Source organism: Macaca fascicularis, chromosome 9, assembly GCF_037993035.2.
Source record: "Macaca fascicularis isolate 582-1 chromosome 9, T2T-MFA8v1.1".
Taxonomy (NCBI): domain Eukaryota; kingdom Metazoa; phylum Chordata; class Mammalia; order Primates; family Cercopithecidae; genus Macaca; species Macaca fascicularis.
Genome location: NC_088383.1, coordinates 97,597,776 through 97,618,865, shown reverse-complemented (window position 1 = coordinate 97,618,865; position 21,090 = coordinate 97,597,776). Strand labels below are relative to the sequence as shown.

The window sequence follows — 21,090 nt, the reverse complement described above, 5'->3', positions numbered from 1 at the left end:
CCTCTTGGAAGGCAGGTCTGGTGGTAATAAATTCTCTTAGCAATTTTGCCTGAAAAATATTTTATATCTTCTTCACTTATAAAGCTTAGTTTGTCTGTATGTGAAATTCTTGGTTGGAATTTCTTTTCTTTAAGGCTGTTGAATACAAGCCCCTAATCTCTTCTGGCTTGTAGGGTTTCTGCTGAAAGGTCCACAGTTAGCCTGATGAGGTTCCCTTTGTAACTGCCCTTTCTCTCTAGCTGCCTTTAATATTTTTTCTTTCACATAGACCTTGGAGAATCTGATGACTGTATGTCTTGGGGATGGTTGTCTTATATACTATCTTGCAGGGGTTCTCTGAATTTCCCAAATTTAAATGTTGACCTCTCCAGTGAGGTTAGGGAAATTTTCATGGACAATATCATCAAATATGTTTTCCAAGTTACTTGCTCTCTCTCCCTCTCTTTCAGGAATGCCAGAGAGCTGTAGGTTTGGTGTCTTTACATAATCCCATATTTTCTCCAGATTTTGTTCATTTTAAAAATTATTTTTCTTTATTTTTGTCTGACTGGGTTCACTGAAATAACCAGTCTTCAGTCTCTGAGATTTTTTCCTGAAATTCTGCCATACTATTCTGCCATTAATACTTCTGATTATATTATGAAATTCCTATAGTGAGTTTCCCAGCTCTATCATATCAATTTGGTTATTTCTTAAAATGGCTATTTCATCTTTCAGCTGTTAAATTATTTTACTGGATTCCTTAGATTCCTTGGACTGAGTTTCAACTTTCTCCTGAATTTCAATGATCTCTGTTGCTATCCAGATTCTGAACTGTGTATCTGTCATTTCAGTCACTTCCATTTGGATAAGAACCATTGCTGGAAAAGTAGTGTGGTCATTTAGAGGTCATTTGCCTTTTCAAATTTCCAGAGTTCTTGCACTGATTCCTTCTCAACTGTTTTGGCCGATATTCCTTTAATCTTTGAAGTTGCTGTCCTTTGGATGAGGCTTTTTGCTCTTATGTTCTTTGAAGCCCTTGATATAAGTTGTGTTTAGTTGACCGGCTTCATTTCTGAATGACTTCAGGGTGCCAGGGCTCAGCTCAGCACTCCTGGGCTGTGTGCTATAACCTTGGTAGGTGGGACCATGTGCAAAGCTTTGTTCTCTGGCCACTACTGTACTGGAGAGGCTGAGATGTTCCTCATATACTGGCAACAACACTCTGATGGGAGGCGGGGCAAAAGCACTTCATCGTAGCAGTGGTGGTGGTAAGGTTTGCACACATGCATGCTTGCAAAGCAGTCATGGGAGACTACAAGTATGTTCACATTGGTAGGGGCCCATCTGCAAAAGCTCTCCTATGGCTAGGCAGAATCTGCCAGTGAAGGAGGTATGGCAGTGACCACTGGGGAAGCACCCTGGTTGGGCATGTGAGGCTGTGCTGCAAGCGGGTGCAGCCAGGCAGGAAACCTGAGAGAGGCCAGCAGACAGGGATGTGCTGAGATCACACTGGCCCCAACCCATGGGTAAGATAGCCCTGTTCTGTTTAGGTTCAACAGTCAACAAAGGCCAATGCCACCTAGAGGAGCTTGGCGAGCCTTGGGGAATGGATGTCACTGGCCGTATTTCACTGCAACTCTTCCTGCACCAAACCCTCTTGGCTTTGCACAGGCAAGAGTCCTGTCCCTGCCAACTCTCCAAGCAGCTCTGCCTACTAGCTCAAATGTCTATGGGGGTTGTGGGGTGTCCTGCAGCTATGTCCATAGTAAGAGTGGGCCATTGCACTGCTATTTAACTCACCTCTTCCCCAGGAGCTACTCAGGGCCTGGAATGAGTCCTGGTGCTCAGCAACCCCGTGCAGGCTTCCCAGAATCCTCCCTCTAGCCCAGGCTCAGCATCCTACCTCCATTCACTCTCAATGCCTTTCTTCTGAAGATCTGCTCAGAGTGTTCCAATCTTCTTGATGGTCTTGTCTCTTAATGGGAGAAGCTCTTCCTGGCTGTGTCTAGTTGCCCATCTTGAGCCCCTCTCTCTGGTTGTTTACTAGCTGAATAACTCTGGTAATTTACCTACCCTCTCTGTACCTCTGAAAAAAATAGGGATAATAATATTTACTTTGCAATGTCGTTGTAAAAATTAGAAATAATGATGTGGCACATGGCAAGAACCCAATAAGCAGCTTGTGAGAACAGCAATAAGCAATATCCAGTGTGGTAAATGGAAGTGGCAGGTGCTTAATGAGTGGATACTATTTTTGTTAGTTCATTTGCAGCATGGAACTGATTATGAGGATTATTTTTATACCTGGTGAAAGTGCATCATGTTCTGATCAGAGTTTCCCCAATCAAAAGCTTGGAGCCGACCAGAATTAACAGCCTAAAATAAAATAAACACATTAAAATAATATAAGAAAATAGTGTACATTTAAAGACAGTACAGAAGAAATATACAAAGAAGATTAACATTATGCCCCACTCTTTAGAAATGTAAGCTAAATTTCAATAAAGATTAAGAAAATAAGTAATAAAAAGTGATAACTCTTACTGTAATTCACAGAATTGGTACAATCTTTTACTCATTCCTGTATCTTTCCAATGAAAATCATCAGATTTTTTCATTTAAATCCAATGCCTTTAAATGTTATCATGCTGCACACAGAAATATTTTTTAAAGATGCAAAATTGAATGATTCTTGAATATCTTTGCTTCAGGAATTTTAATAATTTTTTTAAAGGCATTAACTATAAATTTCTTACATTTAAAAATTACTGCTATTGTTATTATACAACTTTGTACCTTATCCTCATGATGTGGTCTAAGCTGTTATGATTATATTCCCTATCCTTAAACATTGTTTTCACTATTAAAAGAAATATTCACCTACTGAGCTTTCCCAGTTGTGTGTGAGGTACATGGCTGCTGTCTGCCTCCCATATGCCAGGGCAAGCCACCTGCTGTGATGTGCATAACGTAGCCATGGGCTGACTGAGACACTGTGCATGACTACTTTTGCATTTTGGTATTGAAACTTCAAGTATTAGAATATAAGGACATTCATATACACAGCATTTCATTTTTCTGTTATTTGCCACCCACGAAGGATCGATGAGGCAGATAACTTTTACATTTATGTCAAGCACTTCATTAAATTATTCTCAGACTCTTCTGTGTTTTCCTTTCTTAGCTTGAATCTCAGATATTTTTCCCACTTACTAATTTAGTCCTGATTTTTAGTTTAAAATTATTCCCATCATGATTTATATTCAGAGAGGCAGCAGTCTGCTGCTGTTGAAATTCTGCGAGCTTTTAGAAATGGGAGGCAATAGGATGTAGTACTTAGGAACTTGGGCTCTAGGATCAAATCTGGTGATTTGGTTTGGCTCTGTGTCCCCACCCAAATCTCATCTCTAATTGTAACCCCTGCGTGTCAGGGGAGGGGCCTACTGGGGGTGTCCCCACCCAAATCTCATCTCTAATTGTAACCCCCACGTGTCAGGGGAGGGGCCTAGTGAGAGGTGACTGAATCATGGGGGCGGGATTCCCCTTTGTTGTTCTCGTGATAGTGACTGAGTTCTCACAAGACCTGGTTGTTTGAAAGTGTGTGGCACTTCCCGCTTTATGCTGTCTGTCTCCTGCGCCGCCATGGTAAGACGTGCTTGCTTCCTCTTCGCTTTCCGCCATGATAGTAAGTTTCCTGGGGCCTCCTAGCCATGCTTCCTGTACAACCTGTGGAGCTGTGAGTCTATCAAACCTCTTGTCTTCATAAATTACCCAGTCTCAGGTAGTTCTTTATAGTAGTGTGAAAGACACTAATACACCTTGTTTGTATCCGGGCTTAATAGACTACTGAATCTGTGATTCAAAGCAAGATATTTGTGAAATGAGAATGATAGTAACACTATTTCTTAGGATTGTGAAGATTATGGTAACATCTATAAAGCATGTAGCACCTAGTAATACCCAACAAACAGCTTTTTTTCACTAGGATTACTACCATCATCATGATCATCACTTTTCCCTTAGCTGCCTGTGTAACTTATAACCAAATATTTACCATGCCCCCACCATCCCCACTTATTTCTATCCTGAAGCGGATTTTCTGTCAAAGGGGAAAAGTTTTTCTTAAGTGAAGTCAATTGTAAAATGTATAAGGAATAGGCAGCCATACGCAGTGCTCACGCCTATAATCCCAGCACTCTGGGAGGCTGAGGTGGGAGGACTATTTGAGTCCAACAGTCCAAGACCAGCCTAAGCAACAAAACAAGACCTCATCTTTGTACAAAGAATCAAAAGTTATCCGGGCATGGTGGTGCATGCCTATGGTGCCAGCTACTCAGGAAGCTGAGATGGGAGGATTGCTTAAACCCAGCATGTCAAGGCTACAGTGAGCCATGATTGTACCACTGTACTCCAGCCTGGGTACAATGATAGTACCACTGCATGCTTTTTTTGAGACCCTGTCTCAAAAAATAAATAAATAACATGCTATGACATTTGTAGAGTGGGGGGATATCAATGCCTTTACTAAAAAGTTGTCATAATAATTCAGTGAGACTGAATAAAATCACATGTATGAGCAGCAAGAAGAGCATATATTAAGTGCTCAAAAACTGTGAAATTAAACGTGTACTACCTGGAAGGTCATGCTCATAAGAGGACTTATCTGTCTCCTCATCAGTAGGAAGCCCTATATTCTGAACATCTTTCTTCTTAAAGGAACTTGAAGCCTTATATCCTGGAGGTCAAACTCTTCCAAGTATTTCAGAAATTCTCACCTAGTATTTCAGGCTATCTATAGTACTGATTGTCTAAAACAGGGAGCAAATTTGTTAGGGTATATATTAAAATGCAAATTCCTGGGGGGGGGGTCTCAGATATATTAAACCTTTAAGAAGACACCAACCCTCTCCCAGTCATAGAATTATTTATATTTTGTTCACTTTTCAAAAGGCGTTGTGACTGCCATCAGCCAAGAATATAGGCAAATATCACATAATAAACAAATGAATGTGTGTGCACATGTGTGTGCATGCATACACAAAGACACACACAAGGCTCAGAAAGTCAAACCAATTAAATTAGACTTATCTCTGAGCTTTCTGTATATTGAGTAACAAAATAAAACAAATAAAACTTTAACTGAGGGTAAAAACATAAGCCATAAATCCATTTTAGTTCTTCCCTAGCTTTCAGTTTGCTCTGAATAAAGCATCATTTCCACATTCTCAAATGCCCCGTATATTGATTGGAGGATGAACAGCTCTTTCTAGAATAAGATGCATCATTTTATATAAAGTTCTATTAGAGTTGATGACTTTCTGAAAGAGGAAATAAAAGCCTTCCCTTGAAATGCAGTTTGGAATAATCTAAGGATCAGAACTCAGTCAGAATATCTGAGAACCATGCTCAAAACCCAGACACTGAGGACAAGGAGAAGTGGGAATGAAGTAAATAAAAATGAGGAGTTGATGCTGATTCCAAAAACATCAATGTGACAGTGGCGGGTGCCTGCAGAACCCTGCAGTGAGCTCTCTGAGAGCACTCCTTGAGGGTCTTGCAGAGGTATGTGTGCATCAAGCAGGAATAAGACAGAGGTATGTGTGCATCAAGAAGGAATAAGAAGCACGTACCTGGGCCCAGTGCAGCATATTCTGAACAGATGTTCCCGCAGGATTGTGTGACAAGTAAACATCCAAGCGACTCTGCAAAGAGATTACTTCTCATTTAGAGGCTAATCATATTATCATACCACAAGTAAACATTTGAGAGAAATTTAAAATGTTTCTTTTTTTCCTCTTTTCCCTTTCTTTATTTCTTTTTCTATTTTTATTTTTATTTTTATTTTTGAGATGGAGTCTCGCTTGTTGCCCAGACTGGAGTGCAGTGGTGTGATCTTGGCGTGCTGCAGGCTCCACCTCCTGGATTCCATTCTCCTGCCTCAATCTCCCGAGTAGCTGGGATTACAGGCGTGCACCACCACGCCAAGCTAATTTTGTTTTTGTATTTTTAGTAGAGACGGAGTTTCACCATGTCAGCCAGGGTAGTCTTGATCTCCTACCTGCCTTGGCCTCCCCAAAGTGCTGGAATTACAGGTGTGAGCCACCGCGCCCAGCCTCTTTTCCCTTTCTTTAAGGAAAAAAACATGTACCATATAATCTGAAGACATATTAACCAAAGAAGCCCATCTTAGAAGAACTTTTTCCTCCACCGACTCCATCCTGTCCTCAAACCTACAGGGGGAATCCCACTGGGCAAAGACAAAAGGAAATCTTTTTCCAGACTCAACTCCCATAGGTTCAAGGGTATAGGAGATTAAAGGATAAAAACCCCAGTGATCTTCTCCTTCGCCCCATGTTAAGTCCCAAAGGACATTCAAAGGGAGCTGTTGACCCTAAGGTGCTAATAATAGATCTGAATGTTACCTTTTGTTTTCTGAATTTTAAAATGTGGTAAATATTCTACAGGACTCTGAAAGTTTGTGTGGCATAATTAATTCAGTCGGTTTATTTAGATATCTTATGGATAAACAACCACACACACACACAAGAACAAAAACAAAACACGCACACAAACTCTTGATTCTCTTATATTTTCAACTGCACTGTTTTTAAAATAAGAAGAGTTATTTTCAACCAAAGTAAGCATCAGAAACATCTTAGGGCTTTAAAAATATTTTAACCTACTTATTAAGCTATCCAAATGTACTGAATACAAATCAAAATCTCAAAGGTTGAGTTCTGGACATGTGTATTTTTCCAAAGTTCCACCAATATTACTTATGCACCCCTGGTTATGGTTCTTTGAAACAAATGTCCGTGAAGGTGCTGTAATATTCTGTAAGCCTTGCTTTTTGGCAGGAAGACAAAAGGTGATCTGAAAAAAGGTGTCCATATGGACAGCAAGGGCCAATGAATAGTCAAGGGTGTTATTTTGTGATGTCTTTCTTTAGCAAACTCTTAGGATATGCTGAGAGGGTGCTTTTAAAATACACTTGTTTGTGTTTGTTTCAAGGTCTTTTTACTCAGCTCTATCTACATGATATGCTTTCCCCTATATATATCCTTACATCTAAGTGATAGGCAAGCATAGTTTCCACTGTACATTGAGAAAGTGAGAGAAGAATGTAGAAAGGCAGTGGCTAAGACATGTTTTGCATAAAAAGTCTTTTATAAATCTTTCTTGAAAGCAAGAAATATTTTAAGCAGTGCTTTCCACTGACTGGAAGATTAGGCTCTGGGCAGAAGTCTGTGAGAGAGGTGGAGACCAACTTCAGCCTGATCCTACCTCTGGTTTCAAACACATCTCCTCTCTTTCCTTCCTCCCTCCCCCAACTCCTTGGGTCATCATGGAAAATATCTCAGTTAAGTTAGACATTACTTGACAAGAACGCTGACACTGATCCTTCTCAGTACCCCTTGAACAATAAATTTGTAGCTGTTGTTGAAGAACCATCTCTCCTTTTATCTCTTTGGATTAAGGAAGTAAGTGGTTCATAAAATAACTTTCCAAATCAGCTGTGAAAGTGGAAAATTGGTAAAAATAAAAATACAAATGTCTGGACTCATCCCTTGATATTCTACTTCAGTGAATATGACATAAGGCTCAAGCACAGCAAGATAAATATCAAACCCATAGCCTTTATCTAAGTGAAGGACGTTTCAGGTAAGAAGAGATGAGAATTGTTGGCAGTAAAGCTTTCTTCTCAAATCCTCCTGTGAAAGCAAGTGGACTCTCAACCCTCACTGGAAGCCATGAATGTACTGATGACATTCCAAAAGCAAAAAGGAAACCTCGAATTGCAGTTGCCATATACTCCAGAATGAACTTTCATCACCTCTGTGCAACAAAACAATGTTTTCCCAGACCCAATTACTTACACTTACCATATTTAAGTTTTGCGGATCAAATCCACTCAGAGTAAATAGGAAGTTGCTGCAAATACGATGGAATAGCTTCCGACTGCACACTTTGGTGGCAATGAATTTGTCAAACAATGTATGAGGGTGGAACATTTTGTCACCAAACAACACCTACAAGATAATTTAAAACCATCAAATCTTATAGACGTGGATATCAAAAGTGGAGAAAGAGGTAGTTCAAAGAAGGACTGCACAGTATTAGGTGACATCTGCTCAGTGTTGGTCCTTAGTGAAATCATGAGGCTTGTTATTAGGTATGTAATCCTTCCAATGCACCTCTTAATGGCTTTTCCCAAAAGCCCTTAATTGGGGTGTTTTTTAGAATGCCCCTTGAGAAACTAGTTCCCACAGGAAATTTGTAAGGCTTTGGAGTGAGGCATACATGTGTTTCATTCTGGATTCAAACACATTCTATACCTTAGGAGAGTTTTAAATTTCTATTATTATAAATTTTCTTGTCTATAAAATGGAAAAATGTTCTTATAGGCAGGGCTGTTGTAAAGTTAGTAGGTCATGTTTAAAAGACAATTAGTGTAGTTCCTAGCATCTAGTACACATGAAAATATTATTTAATTAAAATATAAATTAATGTAATTATTATTACTGTCACAATTAGTGACTCATACAGATTTGAGCCATTCCTTCTGGAATCCTTTAATGAATTCTTTCTATAGACAAAAGCTTAACCCACATAAATGAATCTTTACTAGTGGAATTTCAGGCAGTGTTGCCAGCAAGTTCCTTTGCTTCACAGCTACTAGTTTTATAATATTAGCATAATAAACTAGATATAAAGTTAAAAAGATATTTTTTAGTTCTTAAAACTTTGGAAACACCCATTTACAGTAAAAATAAACACACATTTCTTCTGGAATTCTTTATTAACCAGATATTACAACTAAAGAACAGTAATAACTAGCATTTATTCACTTAAAATCTAATTCACTTTAAGATCTTATACTATATCTAGAAAACTAGATCAAGTAAATTCCTACTGTTCATAGCTTATTAAATTCTGAGTTTAAAAATGATTGTCTTATATAGGCAGATATAATGTTTATTTAATGGAATATTTGATATTCCATGGAATATTAATGGAATATATGAAGTACCAAGATTTCATACTCCGCTTCATGCCCAAGAGAGGAAGAGAGGGATAGAGGCAGGGAAAGAGGAAGGGAAGGAGGGAGAGGGAGAGAAGATGGAGGAGGAAGAAGAAGAAGAGGAAGAAGAAAAAGGGAAGGGAAAGGAAGGACAACAATATGTTAAACTACTTCAAACCACACTTCTCAGTTATTTAGGTCTGGAAAGTAATAATAAGCCTTATACATATTATCTAATTGATTCCAGACTCTTCTTCATTTTATCACAATCACTAGGACACTTAGATAATACCCTAGATAATTAATTTAACTTGCCAAATTGTAATTCTTCCTGTGTAAATGTCCCCATAATAATTTAATAATAGTAGCAGCATACACTCATAAAAGGAGCATATCTTTTAAAATAATGTTGACATTTACTTCATGTTTTCAAGTGTGACAATTTAAATAGATTGTCAAATGAATAAATAAAGTAAAAGGCAGGATCTGACTTTAACCAGTAAACAAATTTATTTTTATTTATCAATAACTTAGTCATCCATGCTTGGCAAAACAAATCCATGTGAAAGAAAATAGCCAGTTCATAAAAGTAATCAACAATGAAAATGCAGTGTTAAGAAACAGGTGACATCTACCGTAATGGATTCTTGGTTCTCTGTTCTGAAACCTGGAGTTGGCTTTCCCAAATACAGAGTAAATTAGCAGGACATTCTCTGACTCCACTCTACCTCAATATCCCGTGACTCAGCAAAATTACTATGCATTTACCCAAAGGCGAATAATTTCTCCTTTACCCTAACCTAAAAGAGAGGATATTAAGGAGGCCAGCCAGTAGGAGAGCACCCAGGTACACAGTAGCAAACATGCCAACTTGTAGATGTAATTCCAAGTTGGCTCTGGAGGAGGCATGTTTGTCACATAACAGCAGGGAGCCAGTCTCCTTCTAGTAGCTCTTTTGGTATGTGTGAGAATTAGAAAAGGCACCTCTCTTTATGGCAACATGGCCCCATGCCAGGGCACATGGCTTGCTAAGCAGAACATGGGCTGGATTCAGCCCTCAACAGCCCATTGAGCCGGTCACCCTTGTTCACTAGCTTCTTCAGGTTGGCATTGAAAAAGTGGAAAAACCACCACATATAAAAAAGACCATTGGTTGGGTTGCCTGGTCACATCCGGGTTCAAATTCTGGCTCTGCCATCCATTAGCTGGGTGACTTGGGACAGGCTGCTTAGCCTCTCTGAGCCTCAAGTTCCTCTTTCAAGAAATGGAGACAGTACTAACAATCTTTAATGTTGTAGAGACACGTCAAAAGCAAAGGATCAAAGCAATCTATAAGTCAGAAAGAAAGTAGAATGACAAGAACACAAAGGCATAAAAGTCCAGGGGCAAAATGGGATGTGAGGAAGGGGAAATGGATGAATGAATTTCTCAACTTGACAAACTCTACTCATTCTATCAATGTGAAAATTGAGGCTTAGCATGGTTAAATAACTTGTCCAAGGTTACAATTGGCAGGAGGCGGAGGCAGAGTGTGAACCCAGTTTTGTCTGACTTAAATCTTTATCCTCTATACTCAATTCAATTCAACTCTCATGAATTGAGTTGAAGTAATAGAAATGGAGCAATTGAAAATACTGGCAGCATCAATGAAAAAGGAAGTGCTAATCAGAGAGAGAAAAAAGGTTGTCTCAGTCCAGAAGCTCCCATATAAAAGGAACCCTTTCACCAAGCATGCCTGCGAGCATCTGGCTGATGGGAGAGGAGAGGAGAAAGAAAGTCTCTTCCTCAAAAAGTCAAAAACATACCTAAACATTGTCTATCATTTCATTGTCATATCTTATAGATTATTTTTTGTTGCACAACTCTTGTTCCAATCCCCAGTATCTATCAACTGATGTGTTAACAATAACTCCATCATTATTCTCCTAATCTTTCACCCTTCTTGATGTCCTTTACCCCCATCTGCTTACATTTGGTTCCCAGGGGAATCTTTCTAAAAAGGGGCATTATGCATGTCATTTCTCTGTGCAAATATTTCCATGCTCCCCAATTACCTATAGAATACATTCCAAACTCATTAATTTGGCACTCAAATCCCTTTATAATCTGCCTCTACATTTCCAACATGATTTCTCATACTCTCCTTTACTAATACTAATATAAAACTCCAGTAAAGTGAGTTATGTGTGGTTTTCCATGACCTGAGCTTCACCACTTCAATGTTGCTCATGCTTCCCTCTTGCTTTGGAAAGCCTTTCTATACCACACTCTATATTGAAATGTTATCCTTAAGTGCAAACTAAAATGCCATCTTATCCAAAAAGTCTGTTGTGATTCCAACAGCTAGAAGTATTTTTGCTTTTCTCTGAGTTTACCTAGCAAAGTTTTTGCTCTATCATTATAATACTGGAATTTCTACTAGGAATTAGTAGGTCATATGCGGCAGTTCTTCTGTTGGTACATAGTTACTCTACTGGAGTTATAATTTAGAAAGGGCTGAGAATGACGTTTTCCAGCTGCATCCATGTCCCTACAGAAAACCAAACACCGCATGTTCTCACTCATAGGTGGGAATTGAACAATGAGAACAATTGGACAGAGGAAGGGGAACATCACACACCAGGGCCTGTTGTGGGGTTTGGGGAGCGGGGAGGGATAGCATTAGGAGACATACCTAATGTAAATGATGAGTTAATGAGTGCAGCACACCAACATGGCACATGTATACATATGTAACAAACCTGCACGTTGTGCATATGTACCCTAGAACTTAAAGTATAATAAAAAAATAAATAAATAAAACAATAATTTTGAAAGGGCAATCTTTCTAAAATTACAAATTTGATCAAGCCACTTTTCTATTTAATATTCTTCAATGGCCTTCCATCATTAACAGAACAAAGTCTAAACTCCTAGACATGACACTGCTTTCTTCCATTGTCTCCTAATACCTCCTTAGTTGAATCCCATTCTACTCTCACATACACCCTAGTTTTTACTCATACCAATGAGCTGAAAAGTTTCCTTGTAGACATAGCTGTTTCCTAATGCCAGGGCCTTGAAATAGTAGCTCCTAGATATCTTTTGGCTGAATTAACTTGTACACCACATCCTACACATGTCAGGGAATGCAGTAAGTTTAAAGACAGCTATGCAAATGAAGAGGAATGGAAAGATCCCACTGTCCTAAAATATCTCTTAATTGTGTGGGAATACTGAAATAATTTAGCAAACAGTCTGACATTGTTTACTTAATAGCAGGAGCAGGCCAGAGTGAAGTCTCAATGGTATAAGAGGCCCAGGTACCAACAGGCAATGTAAGCATGTTGTGTTATTTTCAGGTGGTTTTTCTGCTACCCATCTTTCTGGGATGTATAGATAGGCACTTCAATCACCATAGACTAATTTGTTTAGCTCTCAACAGGAATCTTCTGTAAATCTTTGGGCTTCTATCAGAATTGTTTCACTTTCATCTGCTTTCATTGAAATCACTGAACTGTACAATCACCACCGTGGGAGTTATTACCATGGGAGAAGCCCATGTTAAAATACAAGAAGAAAACACACCAACCCATGCAATGCAATTCACCTGGACTAGATAAACGATCAGATTAGTTAGCCGTCAACTAGAGGAGATCAGGGGGCCCAGAGTTTTGCCTGGGTTTTCGGAATTGTCAAAATGACAGCCTATAAAGTGTCAGGAAATGAAACAAGGTTGGGCATTTAGTGATGGAGGAGAGTACGTTCTATAAAACTAATGATAGCCAAAACAATTGTTAACATTTATTAAAGGTTTACAGTATGCAAGACATTGTTTTAAAGTATATGCTGTATTAATTCACGTCGTCCTCATGGTAGCCCTATGAGTGAGAAGTATTATTATCCCCACGTTACAGATGAAGAGCACTTAAGGTCTTGACCAGATTTACCCAGCTCACAAATCATACAAATGAGATTCAAACCCACACCATCTGATTCCCTGCTGTGAACTCAACCACTACTGCCCCTAAAAAATTAGGGATCACCAGAAAAATTTAATCCGCTAAATTCAACAAACCAATCAATCAAATAAGCTCTCTCTATCTGTGGTTGAGGAATGATACAGGAGACATGTTTCTAGACATAGTTGAAGAAAGTAGGGTAGATTAACAACAGGGGGAGTTCCCTGAACTCTGCTAATAAGATTGCGTACATCATCAGTGAACTTACATGGATTATCTTGAATACCTATTATTTTCTCAGAAGTTTGTAAAATGTCATTGGTTTTCTGTTGAAATCAGTGGAAATAAAGCTACTTTTAGTTATTTCAGATTAAAACTTGGGAAGTCACATACCTTGACTACTTGCCTGGAAAGAGTTGTTAGTTTTTTCATAGGACTTCGGGTGTATTTCAGTGTGACAACTGGAGCCAGTGCAAAAAATATCTTAATCCTTTTAGCCAGTTCTGGGTTTGTAGAAAATGCTATAAAAGCTGAAATGGAAGAAGACACTAGTTCATAGTTTTCACATAATTATTTGTTCATTGTAAGTTGTAGTAAATGTAGCCATATTAAAAACAAAACAAAAAACAACATAGAATTAATACCATTTGTAGAGAAGAATTTCTCAATTTCTCAAGGGTGGAATTGGCTAATTCAGAATAAAGTGTTTCCTGTCCCTGGGGAATGCAAGGAGAGAGGGTTCAAATATCTACTGTGGGGCATGTCTAGGTAAACTCCAAAGCCCATTCCAGCTTGACGATAGTCCTGGTATCAGACAAAACTGGGCTGTAAATTTGGCTTCCTATTTTCTTCCTATTTCCTACTTCCTATTTACTTCCCTGTGTGAGTCTCGGTTTTCTCAGTCTGTAAGTGTGAATGGTAAAATCCTTATAGGATGATTTTTATAAAAGTCAAATGTATGTAAGTTATATGCATTTGACCTTTATAACCTTTGTGTCTGTAATCTTTATTAAAGATATGAAATGTAAGATGTTACTTGGGAATATCACCATTGGAACAGATTGCTCAATTCAACCATTTGTGGAGCATGGATGATAGTGGTTTCAGATGTTTGCAGTTTCCAATAAGAGAATGTATGTGAGATGTGTGATACAGTACAAGTATGTACAGACCTGCTTTACACCAGAATCCTGATTATAATTAAGATATAGAAAACGGACTGATGGAAATCCTGTTGGTAGTGTTAAGGCCTCTAGCCAAAGTGAGAACAGTAAGGGGACAAATAGGCCTCATAACACTGCCAACATAGCCCTACCCACATCTGGCCTACTCCAATGCCTCCCTGGCAACTAAAAGTCATACTGATTGTAGCATATAATTGCTGAGTTTTGTAATCTCTGCTTTCTTTCTAGTGTCCCTCACTAGACTGTGAGATCTTCAAGGAAAGAATGAATACCATATTTATCTGGGCTTCCTCAGCATATAACAGTGTCTGACAAATGTTTGTTGGTCGCACAAATGAATATATGAATAATTCTCCCTCTTTCAGGCTTATCTATCAACCTCCAAATTTAGTGTTGAGGGAAAATTCCCTATTGTCATTCTTATTTTATTTACTCTTCAGAAATTAGCCAGAGGAAATGGTTTCCCAAGTCAAGCCCCCAAGCTAGAGATTGCACAGACAGAAGAAATACTGACCCCCTTCCATGAATATGCAAGAAGAGCCCCTGACATTCTCTGAGCTCATCTGCCCCAAACACACCTATGGTGGTGCCTTGTGAGTGACCCACGTAGTAGAGTCGCTTCTGTCCTGTTTTCTCTATGATAAAACTGATTGTGGCTGGAAGGTCATATTTAGCCATCTCATCCAAACTATCAAAAAGAAAGAATAACAAATTAGAAAAGTCATCTCATTGTTAGGCCTAGAACATTTAAACACATTCAGTGAAAACATAAATACTTTGATTTTGTTAAATATAGACTAGTGTCAATATATGATATTAGGCATCTATGCAACTTTAAAGGGTGCAACACCTTGATTGCAAGTCAACATTTTTAAGAAACTGAAATCAGAAAAATTTGATTTGTCAAGGCCTACTGATGCTTTTCTTGCAAGGCTAGTCATATTCACTTAATTCTATAACAGGTTTACCAAGCTCCTCTGAAAAGAGCAATTACCTGGAATGCTTATCTAAAAGAATAATAAAGCAAACAGATTTGCAGACCTCAGCCAACTGACTGAATCACAATTTCCTGGGAAGAGACCCAGTAATCCGCATATTTAACAATGACCTCAGTTACTTCTGATACTGTATATAGTTTAATAAATACTTACCTAGGGAATTTTCTAGTCATTTGCAAGGGTGCAATGGATTATGGTTATAGAATTAGGAAATGCCAGTGCTTTCCAGAAAGAAGGCTGGCAATGAAGCCAAGGAACACAGGGTTTTCATGACCTCCAAGGCATGGTTCTTAGCTCCTATGCCAGTGCATGGGTTTGCTACTGTAACCAGGTAGGCATAGCTTCTGAAGCAGACAGCAACCCCTGGCGCTGCTGCTGGCAACACTGTTGCTTAGCCATTCTGTAATCAGGCTTTCTTCTTACTTCCCTTAGAACATACATACACACACTCACCCACACACAGATACCAGGAAGGAGGTAGGAATTCTAAAACAGTCATGCAATAATAATGACAGTTCTTTAGAGCCTGTGAAGAAAGTCTGGGTAGAGAAAGAAAGGTTTGTTTCCTTCTTGTGGATTCCACTGCGTGCATTTGGACACAAAAAGGGCAAAAATCACTAGGTGTTCATACATACACATGAGCAGAGTACACACTGTATTCGTTAATAGGTTTCTCCTTACCTGAAGGCCCAGTATTCTGGTAATTCGGGCGACAATTTAAGGTGTTTTCTGGACCAAGTGTTTCCTCGGCTGTTCCCCAACCACACATCATAGCCACTATCTGCCAGAAGGAAAGCCAGGCTGTTGTTGGGCAGGTTGCAAATCCAGTTACTGGCAGATGCAATTAAGCCATGCTGCAAATACACAGCAGGCTTTGGAGCTGCAAAACACAGGCAACAAGAATTTCATGTCTGAACTTCCTCAGTGCCTACAAGAAAAATCTCATTCCTGAATTTCTGTAGTATAGAAGAGAGGTTAAGAGGTAAAATCTGATGCCAGGCAAATCTGGGATCTAGTCCCTTCTGAGCTACTTACTTGGGTAAGTTATTTAAGTTCTCTCGGTCTTATTTTCTCATTTGTAAAGGGTTATATATAATGTATTGTATTATTTACGTGTGGAAGTTAGATTGCCCTAGTTCAAAATCCCTTCTGATATGCATGAACTCCTTTGTGCCTCAGTTAACCTATCTGTATAATGGGAAATAATAACAAATGCTATCTCCTCGTGTATTTATAAGAATTCATTGAGAACTTAAACGTATAAAAAGGCATCTGGCACAGTAAATATTAGCTCTATTACTGTTATTTATATTAATAGCATTATATTTTTCAAGACTCATCTGATTAAAAATTTAAATTTTTTTGAAATAATAAAAAATAATACAAATGCCATTTGTTGAATGCTCACTGAATGTCAAGCACTATGCTAATTTTTATAGGCACTGCTTCATTTCATTTGAATTGCAAAAAACAAGGATATAAGTAGAACTTTATAGTTTAAAATTGTTAATATGATACAGAAGTCCTATTCCCAATGTCAAATAGGGACATTTTAACTAAGAAAGAGAAAGGAAAAAGAAGGAGGTGAGAAAGTGTTGAAAAAGAGAGAAGAGAGGGAAGAAGTGATTAGGCTTTTCCTCGGTTTGTGATGCTGTGTTGGTATCTCAGGACCCTACCTCAGGTCACTTTTGGAGCTAGAGTGGCTTCCTGAGAGTAAGTTGTACTCTCAGAGAGCCTTCAGCCACCGGGACCAAGGAACTAAGAATCTATGTCCATTTTTCCACCTTTTGGAATAGAGGGAAAGAAGAGGTGTTACTGACTTTGCCAAAGTTAAGTACCATTAAATAGTTAAGTATCCTCAGGCCTCTGTGATCTGACTCTGAGACAGATCCAGGGATCTCAGATTAGAGAGACAGTTTCTCATTGTACAGCTTTTTGTCTCATGCATTTTGGGAACTGTGATAGAAATGACAAGAGAAAAGCTTGGAGAGACTTAAAAGTTCTCTCGAGTATTTACAAAGTTATTTGTAATTATGGAGTTATTTTGGGAAATGATTGGCTCTGTAAAGCCAGCAACACCATTATATCTTCCACTCTTTAAAAATCTAGTTTTTCTTTAAATAAGTAGTCTTTCTGATATTGAGAAGTTTTGTTATTCGACCTGCCAAAGTATAAAATGAACTAAGAAGAGAGAGAAGAAAACAAAAGCAAATCGTTTCTAGAGAATGAAATGCTCACTTTTTTCCACCTATGGATAGCCACCTGCATTGTAGGGAGCTAGAATTGATGCTTTAATGAAGTTTAAGCACAGAACTGATAGGAATGAATAGGGTCTTTTTTGCAGAGATTCCTAAGGATACCTGAGGCTCTATTTTAGAAAAAAACAACAAAAAAATAGAATTGGTTTTTTAATTGGAGGCAAGGGCAAGTGGTGTACTCTAGGCAGTAAACTATCCCTCTAGGCTGAGAGCTAGGGCTGAGCGTCAGGTGGGTCTCCAGTTGCCCATGCTCCCCTGCACAGCTGCCTCCCCAGCAGGATGTGGGACAGCCACAGGAAGGGTAAGCTGAGAAGTGCTGCCGTGGACATTCACTTGGGCAGGACATCAGAGGACTCAGATACCAGCTTCCCAATACAGGTCTCAGTCTTCTTCACAACTATGGCCCTGCAGGAGCTGGTGCGGCTGAAAGAGCCGGAGCCCCCGCCAAAGCCAAAGCTGGACTGAAAGGAGTCCAGGCCATAGGTGAGGCCAGAGCTTGTGAGGCCGAGCCTAGTCCACCGGGTTAGCCACTGCTGGTACTCCTATGGATACCCCTGCTCTGCGTCCCAGACTCCAGCGGGCTCTCCTTGCCCTCCAGCAGCTTCCTGTAGGTGGCGCTCTCGATGCTCAAGGCCAGCTTGACATTCATCAGCTCCAAGTTCTGGTGAAGCTACGGCGCCCAGTCCTGTTTGATCCGCTGCAGAGCGGCCTCCAGCTCTGCAGGCTCAGCGTTGAGTCCTTAAGGGCAAACTCCCCACGCTGCTCCGCATTCTCTGGACTTTGAGGCCTTCAGTCTTATCCTGGAATCGGCTGATGTTTCGGTTCATCTGGAAGATCCTCTTCTTGCGATACAGCTCATTCTCAGCCTTCCCAGCCAGGGCCTGCAGTTCCTCATACTCGATCTGGTGGTGCATGCTGTCAGACTTGGCCCAGCTGCGGCTGGCGATCTCCTGGTACTGGGCGGATACTTCGAGATGATGCCGTCCATGTCCAGGACTCGGCTATTGTCCATGGACAGGCCCACAGATGTGACCGAGATCTGGGACTGCAGCTCACGGATCTTCTATTCTCCTGGGGCAGCCCTTCTAGGCGAGACTACTTGTTCTGCGTTGTTCATGTAAGCTTTATCCACATCCTTCTTGATGAGGAAAATTCATTCTCCATCTCTGTATGCTTGTTGATCTCATCCTGGTACTTTTGAAGTCCTCCACCAGCCCCTGCATGTTGCCAAGCTCCACGTCCAGCTTCAGCTTCTGGTCCCATGTGTCCAGCTGCCGCAGAAGGTGGTTGATGCAGCTCTCCATGTTGTCCACGTTGATCCCAGCTGTCTTCTGCTGCTGCAGGCTTCACATGGTCTCCAGCATCTTGATCTGCTGCTCCAGGAACCACACTTTGTCAATGAAGGAGGCAAAGTTGTTCAGGGTCTTGATCTGCTTCTTCTCCTGGATGTTCACAGCATGGATGTTGGGATCCACCACCAGTTTTAGGGAACTCAGCAGACTCTGGGTCACAGTGATAACTGTGATGCCTCCCATACCACCAGCCCCAGCATAGACCTCACCCAGACCCATACTGGTGCCCAGGCCACCCAGAAAGCTGCTGCCCACCTGAAAGAAGCTGGAGGAACTGATACAAGCACTGGGTATACTTCTGTACCAACAGCTGCTGAAGGCGGACTTCTAGGTCACCCTGATGGACATGGTGGAGGCTGGAGTGAAGGCAGGTAGGCTCAACTAGATGGTGATTTGACAAGCTGGGAAGCTGTTGCTAGGTGGGAGCTAATAGAGTAATATTTACTTTAAACCATGAAATCACACAGACTTGGGTCCAGAACTGACTACAAATAGTTTAATACCAGTGAGAAGGCATCGTAGTAGTTGAAGACATTATGTCCAAACCTGGGTTTGAATGATTATTGAAGCTAAAAGTTTTCAGACTAGAGAGAAATTTAGAAGGCAAAATTGATAGATGGTAATGTTAGGTTGCATGTAGAAGGTGAGGGAGAAGGTGGTATCAAGAATAACCCCTAGGTTTCTGATTTTCAAAACAGGACAGTGGTATCACTAGGGTAAGAACACGATGTGTTTTGGTGTTTGCTTGGTAGGAAGACGAAGTCAAGAAGAAAAGGAGTGACCAAATAAACAGTGTATATAAAAGTGACTTAAAACTTCAAAGTTACACTAATTAAACAGAGAGGTGGAAGGTGATGATTTTTCTCCTCTAATGGAAAGGACACTAAGGATTTCAGAACAGAAACTGCTTGACTTCTCCCAGGACATCTAAGTACCTCTGCTTTAAGTATTATTTTTCCTTTCATAACAAAATAAATAATACCTGTCCTCCCTGGGCATCCTCTTCCGTGTGGAATCCTATAAATTCCAAGGATATAACCATCTTTTGTTGTAACATCATACTCTTCACAAGGATAACCCCAGTAAGAAATAATCTGGCTCTAAAAAGAGGAAAGGAAATATATACCTTCATTTTATAATCTCTTAATTTTTACACATGCATTACAATATAGTACTTTGTTTATTTGTTTGAGATGGGTCTCACTCTGTTCCCCAGGCTGGAGTGCAGTCGTGTGATCTTGGCTTACTGCAGCCTTCGCCTCCTGGGCTCAAGTGATCCTCCCACCTCAGTCTTCCAAGTACCTGGAAGTACAGGCACCTGCCCCAGTGCCCAGCTTAATTTTTTGTATGTTTTTATAGAGACGGGGTTTCACCATGTTGCCCAGGCTGGTCTTGAACTCCTAAGTTCAAGGCATTCATTCCCCTGTCTTGGCCTCCCAAAGTGCTAGGATTATAGGTGTGAGCCTCCATGCCTGGCCACAATGTAGTACTTTAAATTGCACCTACTGCTTATCACTCTATGTGCTGTGACGGCATGTAATATTCCTATGAGTATAATTTAAAAGGGATTTCTAGGAGTTACATAAAGAGGCATAGGTAAGTCTGGGTGGGGTGACCCTACATTCTTGTTTGCTCAGGACACTTTCTGGTTTTGCCTGTTGGCCTGGTATTATTAAAGCACCCTAGTTTGTTTTGATGAAAAATTATATGGTCACCTAATGAGGGAAACCACAGGGAATTGTGGAGTACCCTGTGGCTAATAACAAGTGAACTATTACTAAACAGACTTAAAAGAAGAGGGAGGAAGCAGTTACCAGAAGCCAAAAGGAGAAAGTCAAGCTGAGATAACCAAATTGAGGAAGACAGCTTGTCTAAGTTGACTTCACAGGGAGGAAGCCAGGGCAATAAAAAATCAAACCTTACTGGCCTATTTCTTTCCATCTTCTGCTCACAATGTCCATTGGCTGAATTGAACTGAAAACCAAAAGACAAGGTTGCTTGTTGACCTGTCCTTACAGTTCAGCCTCTTGGCAGAGAGAAAGGTGTTAAAGAACAAAGAGTGAGCCTAGAGGGGTCAGAGAAGATACCCCACCCACAGATATACGAAGAAGAGGAGAACTAGTGATTATTGGTTATCTTCTGCATAGAGGTTTACATTCCTTGTCTCATTAACCTTATAAGAGGCCTTTGATATAGAATTGTACCATTTACAGTTGAGAAAACTGACATTCAGGTAGATTAATAATTTGTCCAAGATTATATACTAGGAAGAGATAAAAATAAGATTAATGCTAAAGTAAGTTTAACTCCAAAGCTTATGCCTTTATCAAAGGATTATGCATTTTCCCAAGTC

At 39.9% G+C, this 21,090-nt stretch overlaps 1 protein-coding gene across 2 annotated transcripts in view; it reads right to left on the bottom strand.

Annotated features, from left to right (window-relative positions):
• The window catches only part of LIPK (lipase family member K), a 40,761-nt gene that overhangs the window by 7,894 nt on the left and 11,777 nt on the right, over positions 1-21,090 (bottom strand). Inside the window, exons 4-10 of one of the 2 annotated variants that reach the window (XM_065520191.1) lie at positions 19,720-19,837; positions 15,809-15,908; positions 14,708-14,817; positions 13,339-13,475; positions 7,866-8,012; positions 5,613-5,684; positions 2,287-2,358 (exon numbers count right to left, since the gene is read on the bottom strand). In XM_065520191.1, the coding sequence (XP_065376263.1) occupies positions 2,287-2,358; positions 5,613-5,684; positions 7,866-8,012; positions 13,339-13,475; positions 14,708-14,817; positions 15,809-15,908; positions 19,720-19,837 (756 nt within the window). Of the gene's footprint in view, positions 1-2,286; positions 2,359-5,612; positions 5,685-7,865; positions 8,013-13,338; positions 13,476-14,707; positions 14,818-15,808; positions 16,008-19,719; positions 19,838-21,090 lie in introns of both variants that reach the window. The other variant, XM_015456916.3, reaches the window with a different exon arrangement.